We start from the raw sequence: 16053 nt of genomic DNA on the forward strand, positions 1-16053 counted from the left end.
CACCTCCAGCCTGCCTGTACCACCTCCAGCCTACCCAGTTACCATCGCAGTGATCAAGTGCAGGGGCTGGAATTCCAACCTGGGTCTGGGCCCCCCAGTCCTTGCTCTTCCCATTCTGCCCCACTGCGTTCCAGAGGAATGTTGTGCGTTGTTGTGTTTCTATGCCTGTAGAGAAGTGAGCATAAGATGGGCACTGACTGTGGCTGATGTGGCAGCCTGTGCACATGGATGGGTTAACCCGAGCCCTCGGTGAGGGAAGGGGACTGATTTCACGTTAGCCACACCCCACCTGACTCAGCTTCCTCCTCAGCCTTTCAGAAGAGAAATCAGGGAGGGTTTCTGTTTATAGAGCAAAATGAAACAAAAACAGCCTTCATTCCAAACAAGACTATTTCTTACTCTCAACAGAGCGAGGCCACTTCCTGGGGCTCAGGTGCTCAGTGCGCAGGTCTCTGAGCGAGGCATCGACAGAAACCCGAGTTCTAAGCCCGTTCCTGCTGTGGCAGTTCATGGCACTCTCATCTCATTTCCCAGGCTAGTTACTGGGGGAGTCAATGTTGACAGAGGTTGGCCGAGCAAGTGGCATGAAATGCCAAGGATGCTCCGCTGTCTCGGGAGCTTGCTGGGAGCCTGCTGGTGCCAGCACCTTTTCAGAGATAGTTTCAGCGAATTCTCTCAGAGAGAGAAAGAGAGACACTGAAGCGTGTGGAGATCATTCTGCCCAAGGGCCCCCTCCTGGAAGAGCTCGCCCCTTGGTCCAGAGCTCATGTATGGTATCCGCGAACATTTTTAGGGAGAGACCCAGAGACGCTGGGGCCACAGCTGGTGAAAGGTCAGGCCAGATTTAACCCCCAGGCTGAGCTCGCTTGAGCATCCTCTATCACTCAGTCTGGTGCTGTCCTCAACATCCTTCTCTCTCCCTTGGGGCAGAAAGAAAGCTTAAAGCATATCAGGACATTCGAGGATGTCGCAGTCTGGCCCAAGCAGTGTGTGATTACGGTTACTATAAGGGATGGGATCGTCAAGGCTATACACAGGCTCTTCTGAGCAGAGATTTAAAAGCAGTGACTCCCTGGAGCCTTGCTCTTCAGCAGGTGGGGGCAGGGGCACTGGTCCCCATGTGGGTGATGATCAACCTGGTGGACCGAGGGGATGTGAGCAGCGGTGTGAGGCAGGGCGTAGCAGAACTAGGTGCCCCAGCACCTAGTTCGAGAAAACCCCAGCTGTGGGTGCAGGTTCAAGAGCCTCTGGGAAACAAGAAAGAGGCGTTTCTAGGGGCTGTTGGCCAGGCCATGGTGTATTTACCGAGAGGTCACTGGGAGCAGCATCTGCGTTCCTGACATGCCCTAAGCCCTGTAATCTCATTTTATTTATTTTTTAAGATTTATTTATTTATGCACACAGGAACTGGGGTACAGGCTAAAGGTATGTGGGGTGAATGAATTCACCAGAAACAGAGTGGGAGACAGAACAGGCAAATCTGCTGAAGTACACTGCTGTGGGCGAGACAGGAGATGTCTGCTGCGCCCCGTGGGTCACCTCCCTGGCTGGGGATCGAACATGCGCTGCAGTGGCTGGGGACAGCTTGAGAGCCCTGAGACTTAACCCCTGTACCCCTCTATAGGGAGGCCCTGCAATTCCCGTTTTGAAGACAGCAGATAGGCCCTAAGAGATAAGGTCACCTAGCCGGTAAGTGTGAGAGCCAGAACTTCAACCCAGAAGTCATCTCTTAACCACTAACCCAAACTATCTCTTAAAAGAGACTGTGTGAGATAAAACAGACCCCACACCGAACCCCCCCCCACCCCGAGATAAAGAGACCGTGTGAGATAAAACAGACCCCCGAGGTCTGAGTCGGGGATTCTCGCCTGGGTTGCTACCAGCTGAGTGGCCTTGCATGAGTTGCCTCTCTGGACCTCATTTTTTTTTTAAAAATTTATTATTTTTGGAAAACAGAACTGGGGTACAGGCCAGAGGCTCAGGGGCGGTGAGAGGCTTCACCAGAGACAGAGTGGGGGACAGAACAGGCAGATCGACGAAGTACACTGCTGAGGGGAGCAGCGGGCGGGTCAGGAGAGGTCTGCCGCGCCATGTGGTCACCTCCGGGGCGGGCGGGAATCGAACTCATGCGGAAGCGGCTTTAGATTCTCAGTGCTGTGCTTTAACCTGCTGCGCCACCAGGGAGAGCCTGGACCTCATTTTTAAATGCAAGATTTGTACTAAGTAGTGGAAGAGCCCTGAAGCCCCCAGACTGCCTAAATGAAGGGAAAGCTGAGGCAGGAAACCTAGGAGTGATTCTTCCAGGGCATGTATCTGCAGCCCTCGCCTGTCACCACACTCTCAACACTACCATCAATTCACAAGAATGTTCTGGACGCTGATATGTGTAAAGACACACACAGGTTGCCAGGTAGTCCTGCAAATCTTGCCCAGTCCCATTAAATTTGAATTTCACAGAAATTACAACTATTTGAGTTATAGGTATATCCCACGCAATATTTGGGATATACTTATATCAAATATCTGCGCTTGGTTGCTTAGAGGCCTCACCCCTGCCTCTGCGAGCCTACAAAGAGGCAAGGTGGACCTGTGGTTTTCAAGCTGTGCTCCCCGCTTCCCTGACTAACTCGGGGCAGGTGTTACAGCGGAAGGGCCATCCACCAGGGCCAGGCGCCTGGACACCGCCGAGGCGCTTCTGTCTGACGGTGCCGATTGCGAGCTTTGCTCCTTACGAAGCTGCCCTTCCTCATGGCCTCTCTGTCCTCCACCTCCTCTCCCCCCACTTTATCTACTTGAGTCTGGCATCAATGACCCCCCACAGTTGACAAGGGAGAGGGAGTGAGCGTATTTCAAGCAAGAAAACATGGCTCCTCCTCAGGATGGAGGCTGGTGACAGAAACCAAGGTCCCTGGGAGCCGTGAGGCGCACCCAGGAAAGCCAGAGCGACGCTGCTGCAGAGGTTGCTTCGTGGTTTCCCAGGTGGAGAGCAGGTGTGGGCACAGCAAAGGCCACTGAGAAAGCAGCCACCTGAGCAGGCGGGTCGGGGATGAGGTCTGTGTGTTGCTGGCTGGCTGCTGGCCTGGAAACGGGCACATGGAGAAGTCAGCTGCATCTGCCCCCAGAGACCACCGCCACGCGCCTCTTCTGCAGAGCTCGCCTCTCTTACATCTGGGCTCTCATCAGTAGCCCTGAGGTCTCCTGCGCAGGCTAGGAGCGGAAATTCTATTTCACAAGCACAGATTGACAAGCACAGATTGTAGCGCTCTGGGGCCAGGCCCAGCTGGTCACAGCTCAGCGTGCGGGAGACAGACCCAGCAGCCCAGCACCGTGCAGCAGGACGGGTCAGATGGGCTCCCAAGAGGGCTTGCGTTGGGGTATCTTTCAGTCCACTTTTTTAGGAGCTTGGGGTTCAGAATGGTCAGCAGTGACGGCCGCCCAGAGCCCGGGGCCGGTGGAGATGAGACAGGCAGCCCCGGCCTACCGTGCCGCGCAGAAAGCGATCAGGGGTGCGAGGTGGCTGTGGTGCTCAAAGGAGGGGGTACTCGCTTCCCCCCCGGGAAGGCCCTGGGAGCCAGAGGCCAGGAGCTGCCCGCCCGCGTTTGTCCCCACAACCTGACTGCACAAGTTCCCTGGCTTCTCCGTGTCACAGGTCATTATCTGGATAATGACGGGACTTAGCTTGCAGGGTTATTATGGGGATTAAGTGAGTTAATACAGGCAAAGCCCTTCAAGGGGCCCAGCATGCCGCCAGGGCCAGGGACACATCCTGCAGAACCGGAGAAGGGGAGCTGTCGGCGGACCCCAAAGCCTTCCAGAGCCCCCACAGCAGGTGTGGGTACGCAGCTGGGCACACACTGGGGTAATTACCCCTGAACGCCCCGGTTTCTGCAAACGGAACTTTCTTTCATTTTAATACCCCGACATATAAAATATTCGCAGTACAATCAATGCCTTATACTAAGTGGATGGTGTTGGCTTTGTGCAGTTTCCTCACAAACTAACACCAGCCTGCGTCCAGGGGGAGGCAGATGGACTGTCAGGCCGGGTGTGACATGGACTTGGATGTGCAGTGTTCAGTGCTGCTGGCTTGTTGCAGGCTGGCCAGCTGGGGCCAGCCGGGTCCATCCAGGAGCACAGAACAGGGCCCTGGCGAGGGCCTACCTGTTAAACCACCAGTGGTTTTTTGTTTTTTTTTTTTAGCTTTTAAAAATTATTTTATGATAATAGTTTATTTTTACATCATTTTGTGCCTTTTCCCATCTCAGTTGTAATCCCCGTGGACCTCCCACTACCAAATCACCCGCGTGCCAGCGCCATGGAAACCTCCCCTTATTTTTAAGCGGAGGAAACAGCGACCCAAAGACATTGAGTGAGTGTCCGTGGTGTCACGTAGCTTGGGGAACAGTGACCACAATGGGGTGAAATGGGGACAGAAACGGAAGGTGGGGGAGAGAGTACTCATCGGCTACTGGGCTGTGCTCTGTCCCGGGCCAGGCGTGTCTCTTCACGTCTGTAAATAATTATAAAACGTTCACCTCTGGTAGCCAGAACTGCAGTCCAGACGGTGAGGTCTATGAGGGCCCCTTGTGCCTGACAGTCCTAGGGGGACATGAGCTGGGCCCTGAGCCCCCCACGAGGTGAGGCAGCGATTCTCTGGTAAGACGTGTTAAGTGGGTCACAGAATTAAGGTGAAGACACAACCAGGTTATGCGATCAGGTCAGGGTGTGGACGACTTGTGTTTTAAGAAGGGAGGTTAGGCTGGAGTTTTTAAATGTTTTTAATTTGTATTGCCTCACTAAATTATTGGGTGATGCTAAGGAAGATCCTTAACTTGTCAATGCCCACTTCCCTCAAGAAAAAAAAGAGACTAAGAAGCATGGAATAGCAATTTATTTTTTCCTTTTTTATAGCTGGAGGAAACCTTGAAAATGACATAATCCAAATCTTAAGTTTTATCTGCGGGAACTGAAGCCCTGAAAAGGGGCGAACAGAGCAGGGCACCCAGAATGCTTTCCCTGTCCTGGGCCCCGTCTGCAGAATCCATGCTTATTTACAGTGCTCTCACTACTTGGGTGGACGTTTTCATGTGGCCAGATCGATGCCACCCCGTTTGAGAAGCATGAGTCAATTTCTGAGCTACTTGTCTCTGGGCTGGAGGCTACCGATGGCGCTGGCTGCCTGCCACTTGGTGCTTTCAGCAGTAATAAATTCCGAAAAGCAGGAGTTGACAGTGCTAACTTTAGAAGCCAGCCCGTTCGGTTTCCGGAACTGGAGCAGGCAGAATAGAGCCTTCCGGTGAGCCGACCTTCCCCACACTGGCTCTGTCCCCGTGGCCCAGGCCCTTACAGGAACCCACTCCCCGACTTTCACAGATGACATGTGCGGCTCTGAGGGCCACAAAGTGAGGTGTGGCGCAGTGGAGGGAAAGGGCACGGGCTTTGGCGTGAGCTCCCTCTGGGTCTAATGCTTGCAACGCTGAGTCAGCAGATATTTGTGGCCGGCCTCTTAAGCCCAAACCCTGGGCTGTGTGACCGTGGGTGGGTCATTTCACTTCCCTAAGCCTTGGTTTCCTCTTCTATGAAATTAAGATAATGAGCCCTGCCCTTTAGCATTGTTCTGAGGATTAGAGATGGGGGCTAAGAGTGATTTCACACACCGTAGGGATCGGTCAGAGGTGGCTGCTGTTCATATTATCGGCGTCTGTGCTGCCAATACCCTAGAAATGGGCAATATGGTATCATTAAATTGACAAGTGGGAGATCAGACAGGAAAGAGATAATTAAAACTTGCGAGAGAAGAGAGAAAACGCCGGAGCCAAGAGCTTATTTGTCAGCGTTGGGGAAAAGCTACGCGTAATTAAAGAACAAGTTTGTGTGAGTGGTTTGCCCGCCCACTGTCTTCCGATTTGTTTTCTTAGAAAACTAAAATATCAGAGGTGGAAGGAACCAATGGTCAGTTTTGTTGTTCACCAAGAAGGAAACAGCAGGAGGGTCCCAGCCCTTGCCTGGAACACTCATCCTTCACAACTCACCTGCACAGCTCACCACTCACCTGGGGGTCCTCCCGTCTCCCCACCACCTGGCCAATGAGGTGGGATGGAAAGTATTTTTGAGTGCAGCAAAGGAGGCCGAGATAATAATGCCCCCAAAACAATGTTGTTCTAAAGTTCTTGGTAAAATGAATAAGGGAATGAAGGTTTTAAAGCCCTCTTGGACACACGCAGCTGCTTCAGCCCCTGCTGATGCGAAGGGGGGAGGCCCCATCCCTGGACCTTTGGCTGGTGACACCCCAGGTCAGAGTCACTGGCAGAACTTTGCAGACCAGAGGGGGAAAGAGACACAGGGATATTTGGAGCAGTGTGTGAGGCCGGGGATACTGGCACAGTAATAACACACTGGTAAAGGAGGCTTATGGAGGGGAACTCATACAAAGTAATTTTTTTTTTAGATTTATTTATTTATGCATACAGAGCTGGGGTACAGGCCAGAGGTGCAGGGGTGGTGAGAGGATTCACCAGAGACAGAGTGGGGAGCGGAACAGGCAGATCGACGAAGTACACTGCTGAGGGGAGCAGCGGGCAGGTCAGAAGAGGTCTGCCGCGCCATGTGGATCTCCTCCGGGCAGGCGGGGATCGAACTCATGTGAAAGTGGCTTTAGCTTCTCAGTGCTGTGCTTTAACCCGCTGCGCCACCAGGGAGGGTCCACAAAGTAATTTTAATTTATTATACTTTAAATTTTTTTTCCATGGCATTTGTTTGTATTATCAGTGAGGTTGGGGGCAGGAGAGGAAAGGGTTTTACCTTTTACAAGACACACCTGAGATTTCTGAATGTTCTGTTTTCATAATAACTTTTAAAGTATACATCGTTCCTTTAAAATGTCTAGATTCAGTGTGCTCGGTTCAGGGCTGCTGGTTTACCCCATCTCTCCAGCTCCCTCCTGCAACCCAGAGCCACAGCTGGATGCGCTCCGGCTCCTGGGGTGACACTGCCCTCTACTGGTGTCATGGTTAACTACACAGGCAGACAGTGCAGACCCATCATCCCTAAGTCTTTACCTTTTTAGAGTAAAATCTCTTGGCTTGACAACTAAATCCTTTTTTTTCCGATTCTGGAATCTCCGGTTTCTTGTATTTAAAAGGAATGGAGGACTGTGTTGGATAGGCTGCAGTAAAACCTAAACCAAAAAATGTAAGTTAGCTTGAAGAACTGACAAATGCCGAAAACACAGCTGTATTTTAAAATTTTAGTTTAAGTGGCATAGAAGAGAAACTTGCTTTTTAACCCAGGAGATAAAATGAAAACCTGATTTTAAAAATGTATTTATTATATTATTATATTAAATACATTATAATAATGTACTTTTTTTTAATCATTCTTCCTTTTGTGCATTTTTCCATCTCTGTTGTATCCCAGCGGACTTCCCACCACCACTTCACCCACATGCCATCACCAGTCCTGTGCACTTTTCTCACCCCAGTTTTGATCCCACTCCCCTCTCCAACCCCATAGAATGTCTCTGGTTTATAGTTGTTCGTTGATTTTTGTTTTTACTCTATTACAATTGCTTTATTTTTGAAAACCAGAATCTGGTTTAAACACGTATTCTCCCTCTTGAAGGTTTGGTGATTTTTTTCCCCCTCCCTTTACAGGTCTTAAATCAGGGAGATGGTCACATTTATGAAAGTACTGTCCCGGGAAGAGGAAAGGGAAGGTGTCCTAACCACGCAGGGAGGGGACATAAAAATCATTCAGGAGCAGCTTGGAAAAGGAGGTCGGTGGGATGCTCACAGGGCGGAGCGCCAGGACGCTCCAGAGAGGGAGGGAGGCCCAGCTTGCTCTTACTTTTCTCACTTTTGTGCAAACCAAAGTCCAGGCTTTGGTTTTGAGCAGACATGGGACTACAGAGCGGAAGGGGATCATTTATAGAAAATCAAGTTAAAATTGTATATGTCTGAGCTGTAATGCATAACTGACCTCTCACCCCACCCCACCCCGCTCCATGGGCGAATATGTACAATTGTTAGGATTCCACAGCAGTGGCCATCCACACTTGGGAGATTACACATTCCGCTCCAGAATCTACTCCACTGTTAATGCTTGCCTGCTAACAGCTTTGAAGCCTTGTCCTTTCCTCTCCCCTTCTGCGCCACATCTGGGCAGCTGGTGAGGTCAGATGTTCCCAGCCAGCTGGTGAGGTCAGATGGTACCAGCCAGCAAGGCAAACTGTGCAACCCTCTGCCCTCGCTCCAGCCCCAGCTCCTAATCACAATAAAACCTCAGGTCAATCTCCTTCCCCAGGTTAGAAAGCCTGCCCTGCTCTCCCCAGAAAAACTCATTCTGTGAGTAATAAGCTCTTACATTTCTCTTGATGTGTGGGTGGCATCATCAGTCTCAACAGCCAAGCCACATTTGAGGATGGGAAGTCCATCCTAACTCAATAACAATAATGAAATAAGGGAGGGAGCAATCTAGCCTAATTTTCCTGGACTGAGTATGAAACAAGTAAAAGAAGTGAAATGTTATTTTGGTGGTGCAAGGGGTTGAAGCACATCACTATGAAGCATGAGTTCGACCTCTGGCCAGGGAGCTGACCCACATGGCGCAGCAGACCTCTCCTGACCCGCCTGCTGCTCCCCTCAGCAGTGTATATCAGCAGATCTGTCTGTTCTCCCCAATCTCTCTCTGGTGAATCCTTTCACCCCCACACCTCTGGCCTGTATCCTAGTTCTTGTATGCATAAATAAATCTTTTTAAAAAAGGCCTTCCCTGGTGGCACAATGGGTTAGGACGCAGCACTGCAATCTGGCTGCAGCCACTTCAGTGCAAGCTCCATCCCCAGCCCTGGAGGTGACCAACATGGCACAGCAAACCTCTCCTGACCCACTTGCTGCTCCCCCCAGCAGTGTACTTCATAGATCTGCCTGTTCTGCTCCCCACTCTGTCTCTGGTGAATCCTCTCACCACCCCTACACCTCTGGCCTGTACCCCAGTTCTGTATGCATAAATAAATACATCTTAAAAAAAACAGTTGGAGATAACCGTATATGGGATATTGATTATTTCCTCCCCCACCCCCCACCCCCACACTCACCCCCATTTAATCAGATGGTTGGCTCTTTTTAAAAAATGCATTAAGGGAGCTTAAAGCACATCAGAAAAACATATCAAGGTTTCCTAGTTTTGTTTCTAAATGCCTAAATCTGATACAATAACGGAGTTTGCAGCAGAAATGGTAAAGAAAGGCAGGGGGTATATTTTTAAAACAGGTAAAAAGCTAAGGATGTTTGCTTGGCTGAAGAGGAGACTGACTCTGGATAGGGCATGGCAGGCATCCGAGCAACCTCTTGGTGAGGACTACCCCAAAATTAGGATTTTAAAAGAATACTCTGAAAAATGAACTCATCTCCCACCAAAATGGAATTGGGTTTGCTCTTCTAGCTGAAGAAAATAAAAGTTTAAAATGGACAAATTATATGAAACAATTATTTTCAAGACATCAGGCAGGCAACAGCAAAGGACAGGGATCCCTGGTGGCAGGAAGCAAATGAGATCAGCAATAAAATGGCCCCCCACATCCTACCAGAGAAATTTCCAGGCCTCAGCATAGGAAGGGGTAATCCAGCGGAGGACCTGAGGTCTTCGTGAGTGGAGGAAATGGATCTGGTTGTCCAGAGAGGCCAGGTGGCTAGAATTCACAGAGCAGAGACTGAGAGAAGAGGGCAATTCTGCACAGAGCACTCTGGAGACCCAAAATGGGCTCCCCAAGAGTAGGTTCCTGAGTTTTGATCAACACGTGTGTTAAGACGACTCCCAAGACTGGGGCAAAATCAGCTGGAAAAATTAGGACAATTCCTGGATCTTTCCCTGGGCAGGAAATAGCTCCATCCCTGTGAATGAGAACACAGAGAGCGCAGAATGGTTTTGCCTCAGAAATAGGGCCGAATGTTGCTCTAGACTAAGTGTTGCTCTGGTCCAGGTAACAAAGCTTAAAAGCAAGACTTGAAGAGACCAAGTTGTAACTTAACTGCCTCTCAGAACAAAGCACAAAATTTACAGGACTGCCAAAGGGTTACAGCACACAACAGGTAGAAGCGTCTGGCATTCAATAAAATAATTAATAGGCACACAATGAGGGGGAAACATATAATTCATAATGTGGAGAAAATAAATATTAAAAACCAACTCAGGGATTATACAGATGATAGAATGTAAAAACATTTAAGCACTAGCAATTAATATCAGAAAAGGCAGATTTATGAACAAAAATATAATCTTCATTAAAGTCGTTGCATAAAGACCAAGAGGTCAATTCCTCAAGGGAAAAAAATACTCCTAGAGGCCAAGAGAGCTAATAACAAGAAACTCAAAATACAGAAAGGAAAAACTGTAAGAAGAAATAAAAAGTTCCACAACTGTGGTCAGATTGCAAAAGCCCTCCCTCGATAACTTAAGCAAGTAGGTAGAAGACTGGTGAAGTAAGCAACATTTGAACAATATTATTATCTAACTTGACCTGTCTGATTTACAGACTCCTCCAGCTCTCAGTTCCATACAACTTACCCTAGAAAATTAAAAGATACTCCTAAATCCTCCTGAAACCAATAATACTACAACCAGACAATATTACAACACATCAGAGCTGATCAGGGTTCTTGTAATCATACCAGTACAGATTATAGCTCTCACCAACATACATGCAGAACTTCTTTTTACAGATTTGTAAATGGAATCCAATAATATATTAAAGAGATAATAATATATAATTATCCTGGTAAAGCAAAGATAGGTTAGAATTTGAAAATCTATGGAACTCACCGTATTGACAAACTGAAAAAGAAAAATCATGTGATCCTCTGAACAGATAAAAATGATAGCATTTATGTACTCTTTTTTTTTTTTAAGATTTATTTATGCTTACAGAACTGGGGTACAGGCCAAAGGTATGGTGGGTGAGAGGATTCACCAGAGACAGAGTGAGGAATGGAACAGGCAGATCTACTGAAATACACTGCCGAGGGGAGTAGCAGGCGGGTCAGGAGAGGTCTGCCACGCCATGTGTGTCACCTCCCTGGCCGGGGATTGAACTTGTACTGCTGTGGCTTTGGAGAGCTTCATAATGTGGTGCTTTAACCTGTTGCACCACCAGGGAGAGCCCTAGATACTATATTTTTTGGCCTGGCTTCTTTATTATTTTGAGTTTCAGCCATGTTGTTCAAGATTTAATACTTCTTTGTTCTTTCTTGCCAAGGAGGTAGTACTCCATAATATAGAAACTGACAATGGTTTATATATTGCTGATGGAAATTTGAATTGTTACCAGTTTGTGGGTATTAGAGAGATTTTGAATGCACAATATTTACTTCTCTTTGGCAAATATCTAGACCTGGAATGGGTGTCACCTGCTTAGCTTTGTAATATGTTACATCCCCCACAGCTGTTGTTGTTTTGCACATCTCCATTATGAGTGTATAAAAGCCCCCTTGCTTCACAACCCCATCAACAATAAGCATTCTTTTTAAAATTTCAGCCATTCCGTGGTTTTAATTTGCACAGCCCTAATAATTTTTTAAAAGGTTTATTTGTATTTGTTTATGAGTGTAAGAACTGGGGTGAAGGCCAGAGGTACGTTTAAAAACTGGGGTGTAGGCCAGAGGTGTGGGGGAGAGAGGAGTCGCCAGAGACAGCGTGGGGAACAGAACGGGCAGATCTACTAAACACACTGCTGAGGGGAGCAGCTGGTGAGACAGGGGAGGTCTGCTGCGCCATGTGGGTCACCTCCCTGGCCAGGGATCAGACTCTTGCCACAGTGGCTGGCGATAGCTTCATGTGCTACGAGGGGGCCCTGAACATGCCTATGATTAATGATAAGGAGCATCTCTTCTTATATTACTTCCCACCTGTACTTCTTTTTCTAAGTAAAAGTGTTTGGTAGCTAAATCATCTCATAAAATCCACTATTTCTTTATGATAAAAAAAAAAAAGCCTAGCCAACTAGAAATAGAAAGAAATTTCCTTAATCTGATAAAGGTATCTATGACAAAGGCCTATAGCAAACATGAAACTCAGCAGTAAAATATTAAAAGTTTTCTACTGAGGTAGAGAACAAAACTTGGATGACTGCTATCACACTTCTACTCAACTTTGTATTGAAAGACTTTTTAACCGGTACAAAAGTCAAGAAAGATTAATAAGAAAATATTTGAATCAGAAAGGATGGACATAAAGGGGCGATTGTTCACAGTTGACAAGATTGTCTATGAAGAAATTTCCAAAGATCTATGGATAACCTCGTGGAAATAGTAATAGAATTTAGCAAGGTGCAAATACAGAAATCAGTTTTATTTTTATATCAGCAAGAAACTGAAGTGAAAATATTACTATTCACAACCGCATAAAAATCAAATGCCTATGATAGATGTAAAGAAGATATGTAGCGCTTTCTGTAGGTATAAAACTATGAAACATTTGAGAAAAATTTAAGAAGATTAAAATGAAAGAAGGTTGCCTAAAAATTGGAGATAACATTGAAAAATAATAAATTGACTTCTAGGATCAATACAATCTAAATCAGATGATAACAGAGAATTTATTTAGGTCATCAATAAGCTAATTCTAAGTGAGATATGGAAAAACAGTGGGGCCAAGAATTGCTAACATAAAGTACGAAGTACAAGGACTTTTGTTACTAAATTTCGAATACGAGAGTCAGAATCTAGATGGGATGTTGCCCACTCATGGAGTGTTGGATAAAGCCTGTTAGATCTCTAAGCCTGTGAACTTCCGTTTCCCTAGTTCGGTGGTGGGAACCAGGACAACCTTCCAGCTTCTACTGGGGCATCCAGGACCACCGTCTGGGCCCGGGGGTCCCGGCCCCATGGCGTTTGCGCTCCTTCTCACATATTCCTAAGGCCAGGAAAGGATTGTTGTTGTTGAAGTTCAGTTGTTTCAAGCTCCCAAACTAATCATCTTTTCTGTCCAGGACTTAGTGGGTCATTTCCTAAGTTCCCCAGTCCATGTTAAATTCCGCACCCCCTTTCCCCAGGTCTTGCCAGAGAACTGTGAGAGGCAGCTGCAGTTCTTTGTTTGGTATCGTTCTTTGAGGCCCCATTCTTTAAGGTCTGCAGGTTCAATCCTGTCCCATTCCCTCGATGGAACTGGCCCACAGTTACATTCGTTAGTACTGTTGGGGTTCATGTGAGTTAGAGGTCATTGCTTAAAGAAAATCTTGGTGGCCCTCCCTGGTGGCGCAGCGGGTTAAAGCACAGCACTAAGAAGCTTAAGCCATTTCCGCATGAGTTCGATCCCTGCCTGCCCCCAGGAGATCCACATGGCACAGCAGACCTCTCCTGGCCCGCCCACTGCTCCCCTCAGCAGTGTGCTTTGTCAATCTGCCTGTTCTGTACCCCACTCTATCTCTGGTGAATCCTCTCACCCTCCGCATCTCTGGCCTATACCCCAGTTCTGTATAAATAAATAAATAAATCTTTAAAAAAAAAAAAGAAAATCTTGGAAATGAAAGAGTTTAGGTAGTGTTTTGAAACTAGCCTGGCTCCAGGGAAAATCAATAGTCCAGCTAAAAGAAATGGGATCCTTTATGTCTGAAGAGTTGAGCATCTTATGTTTAAGAACTATAGTCCAGTAAGCTGCGGCTATCAAGAAAAATGGCAAGATCTGGCTGAAAATCGCCTACCTGGTCTCACTGGCCACATAGAGAAAGCTTCAGTAAGGCAACATTGTCTTATCTTTAGCTTGACATTGTCTCCCATCGCTGAATTATTGATATTAAAGATAAAAGTATCTAAAAGAAAGGGCTGTCTGATGTTTCCCTCAGGTTTGCTTTGTTTGACCTCAACGATCAGTTCCATACAACACCTGAACGACAGTGCAAAGTAATAAGACTCTTCAAAACAAGTCAGATTATCTTTCAAAGTGACAGTGATACAGAAGAGAGAAGCCATGTGGTTTATTTATAGAATTTCAATTTGGCAAGGACATGAGTAGCCATTTTCAAAAACTTAGAACATATTTTTTTCCCTTAGACTTGTACAAAAGAGATTGAGCACAACTTTTGCCCTATTTTTTTAAACCACCTTTATTTGTTATTATTTTTAAAGAGTTATTTATTTATGCATACAGAAGTGGGGTACAGGCCAGAGGTACAGGGGCGGTGACAGGTTTCACCAGAGACTGAATGGGGAGCAGAACAGGCAGATTGACAGAGTACACTGCTGAGGGGAGCAGCGGGTGGGTCAGGAGAGGTCTGCTGCGCCATGTGGGTCAGCTCCCTGGCTGGGGACCAAATTCATGCTGCAGTGACTGCAGATAGCTTCATGGTGCTATGCTATGCCTTAACCCCTTGCACCACCAGGGAGGTCCCCTCTTTGGACCTTCTTTGGGAAAAACCCTCTTGGGTACAAGGGGCCACTTAATATCATAGGAATATTTATTCTAACTATCAATAAAATGGAAATAATTTGAAAACTGGGCTAATGAACATTCTCCAACTGTTAGGTCTTAAGTGAACATTCTCCAACTGTTAGGTCTTAAGTGATGGGTGTGCTTCTGTTTGTATCATCTTCTGTGTGTCATCCATGTATGTATACAATAATTTTTACCTCCAAATGCTATTATTCAAAATGAATTTTGATTAGCCTGAGGTTAAGCACATATATAAATTAATTTTTTAAAAAACAAAGTGAACTTTTTAAAGGTAGGATAATTACTCATACAAGAAAGTAACGTCTGATAAAATAAGCATTTTTTTTCAGATTAACAGACATGCAAGTTTATTTTTGGGTCTATTGAGCAAATGCACTCATGTTATCTCCATTACAAAATCTGTCAAGAAAAAAATAGCTTAAAATTTAAATAGATACAAATGGTTCAAAAGGCCAATCACCACCACAAGTTCAATCCCCGGTCAGGGAGCTGACCCACATGGTGCAGCAGACCACTCCTGACCCGCCCACTGCTCCCCTCAGCAGTGTACTTCAGTGAATTTGCCTGTTTTGTTCCCCACTCTGTCTCTGGTGAATCCTCTCACCAGCCTCCTGACCCCCACACCTTTGAACTGTACCCCAGTTCTTGTATGCATAAATAAAATAAATCTTTTTAAAAAGCCTGTTTTTGTTGAACAGACTTCCTTCTCTTCTACTCACCAAGTCCTATACATTCTTTTATAGTTTCTCCCAATTATCATATTAGAAGTAGCCGGGAATCACCAAAGCAATTTATATGATAGGGCTTAGGGATGACCTTGTACCTATAACAGATTTATTATAGTCCCCGAAAATTTACTCTTATGTACTAAAATTAACATAAATCACATACTCCCCTCACTCTCTCTTCCCCGCCCCCCCCCAACCAAGACATGCTATCAAATACTAGACCTTTTTGTATTTTGCTGACATTTCTGGGATATTTTTTGCCAGGGCGTTGGTCTTTCTGTGCAGAGTTGTTTATCTTGCAAAGTTCTGTAATATGTTCCATTTGTTTGATGAAAAACTACTACATGTTCTTCTAAGCACCTGAAACAGAAAACATACAGCATTTGTAGAAATTATGCACATTTTGTTCATTATATTAGTTGGGTTCTGTTCTTTCTGCAGGATAAATAAGGCATTTTATAAGTAGAGGCTGAGACTCACCAAGTTCTTTGACCCAAAATCCCAATTACATTACACTGTAAATGTTGACTGTTGATGTTGCTTGACATGAATTTTTTAAGTTTATCTTATCTTTATTGAAGTAACTTACATACATACACTATAATGCAATTCCAAGTGTACAGTTCAACATCAACTTCAAATGCTACATTACACCTGATGCACATAATAGAGATGTAGCGAGAACACACCAGCCTAAAAGAGCAGAGGAGGGTTCTTCTCAAGTACACATGGGGCGTTCTCAAGGATAAAGCAAAACAAGTTTTGGGACAAAAACAAATTTCAATAATTTTAAAAAATGGAAATGAGGGCTCTCCCTCATGGTTCAACGGGTTAAAGCATCACATTATGAAGCTCTCTGAAGCCACTGCAGCACGAGTTCAAT

The 16053-nt window shown here is 46.2% G+C and overlaps 1 protein-coding gene across 3 annotated transcripts in view; it reads right to left on the reverse strand.

Moving 5' to 3' along the window:
- Nucleotides 1–16053, reverse strand: part of STPG1 (sperm-tail PG-rich repeat containing 1) — a 43653-nt gene that overhangs the window by 22999 nt on the left and 4601 nt on the right. Inside the window, exons 2-3 of one of the 3 annotated variants that reach the window (XM_004679383.2) lie at nucleotides 15393–15530; nucleotides 7059–7177 (exon numbers count right to left, since the gene is read on the reverse strand). In XM_004679383.2, coding sequence (XP_004679440.1) covers nucleotides 7059–7177; nucleotides 15393–15492 — 219 coding nt within the window. In that variant the 5' untranslated portion in view covers nucleotides 15493–15530. Of the gene's footprint in view, nucleotides 1–7058; nucleotides 7178–9583; nucleotides 9792–15392; nucleotides 15531–16053 lie in introns of those variants that run through there. The other 2 variants (XM_012722178.1, XM_012722179.1) reach the window with 2 other exon arrangements.

Source organism: Condylura cristata, unplaced genomic scaffold, assembly GCF_000260355.1.
Source record: "Condylura cristata isolate star-nosed mole 26May11 unplaced genomic scaffold, ConCri1.0 scaffold00008, whole genome shotgun sequence".
Classification (NCBI taxonomy): Eukaryota; Metazoa; Chordata; class Mammalia; order Eulipotyphla; family Talpidae; genus Condylura; species Condylura cristata.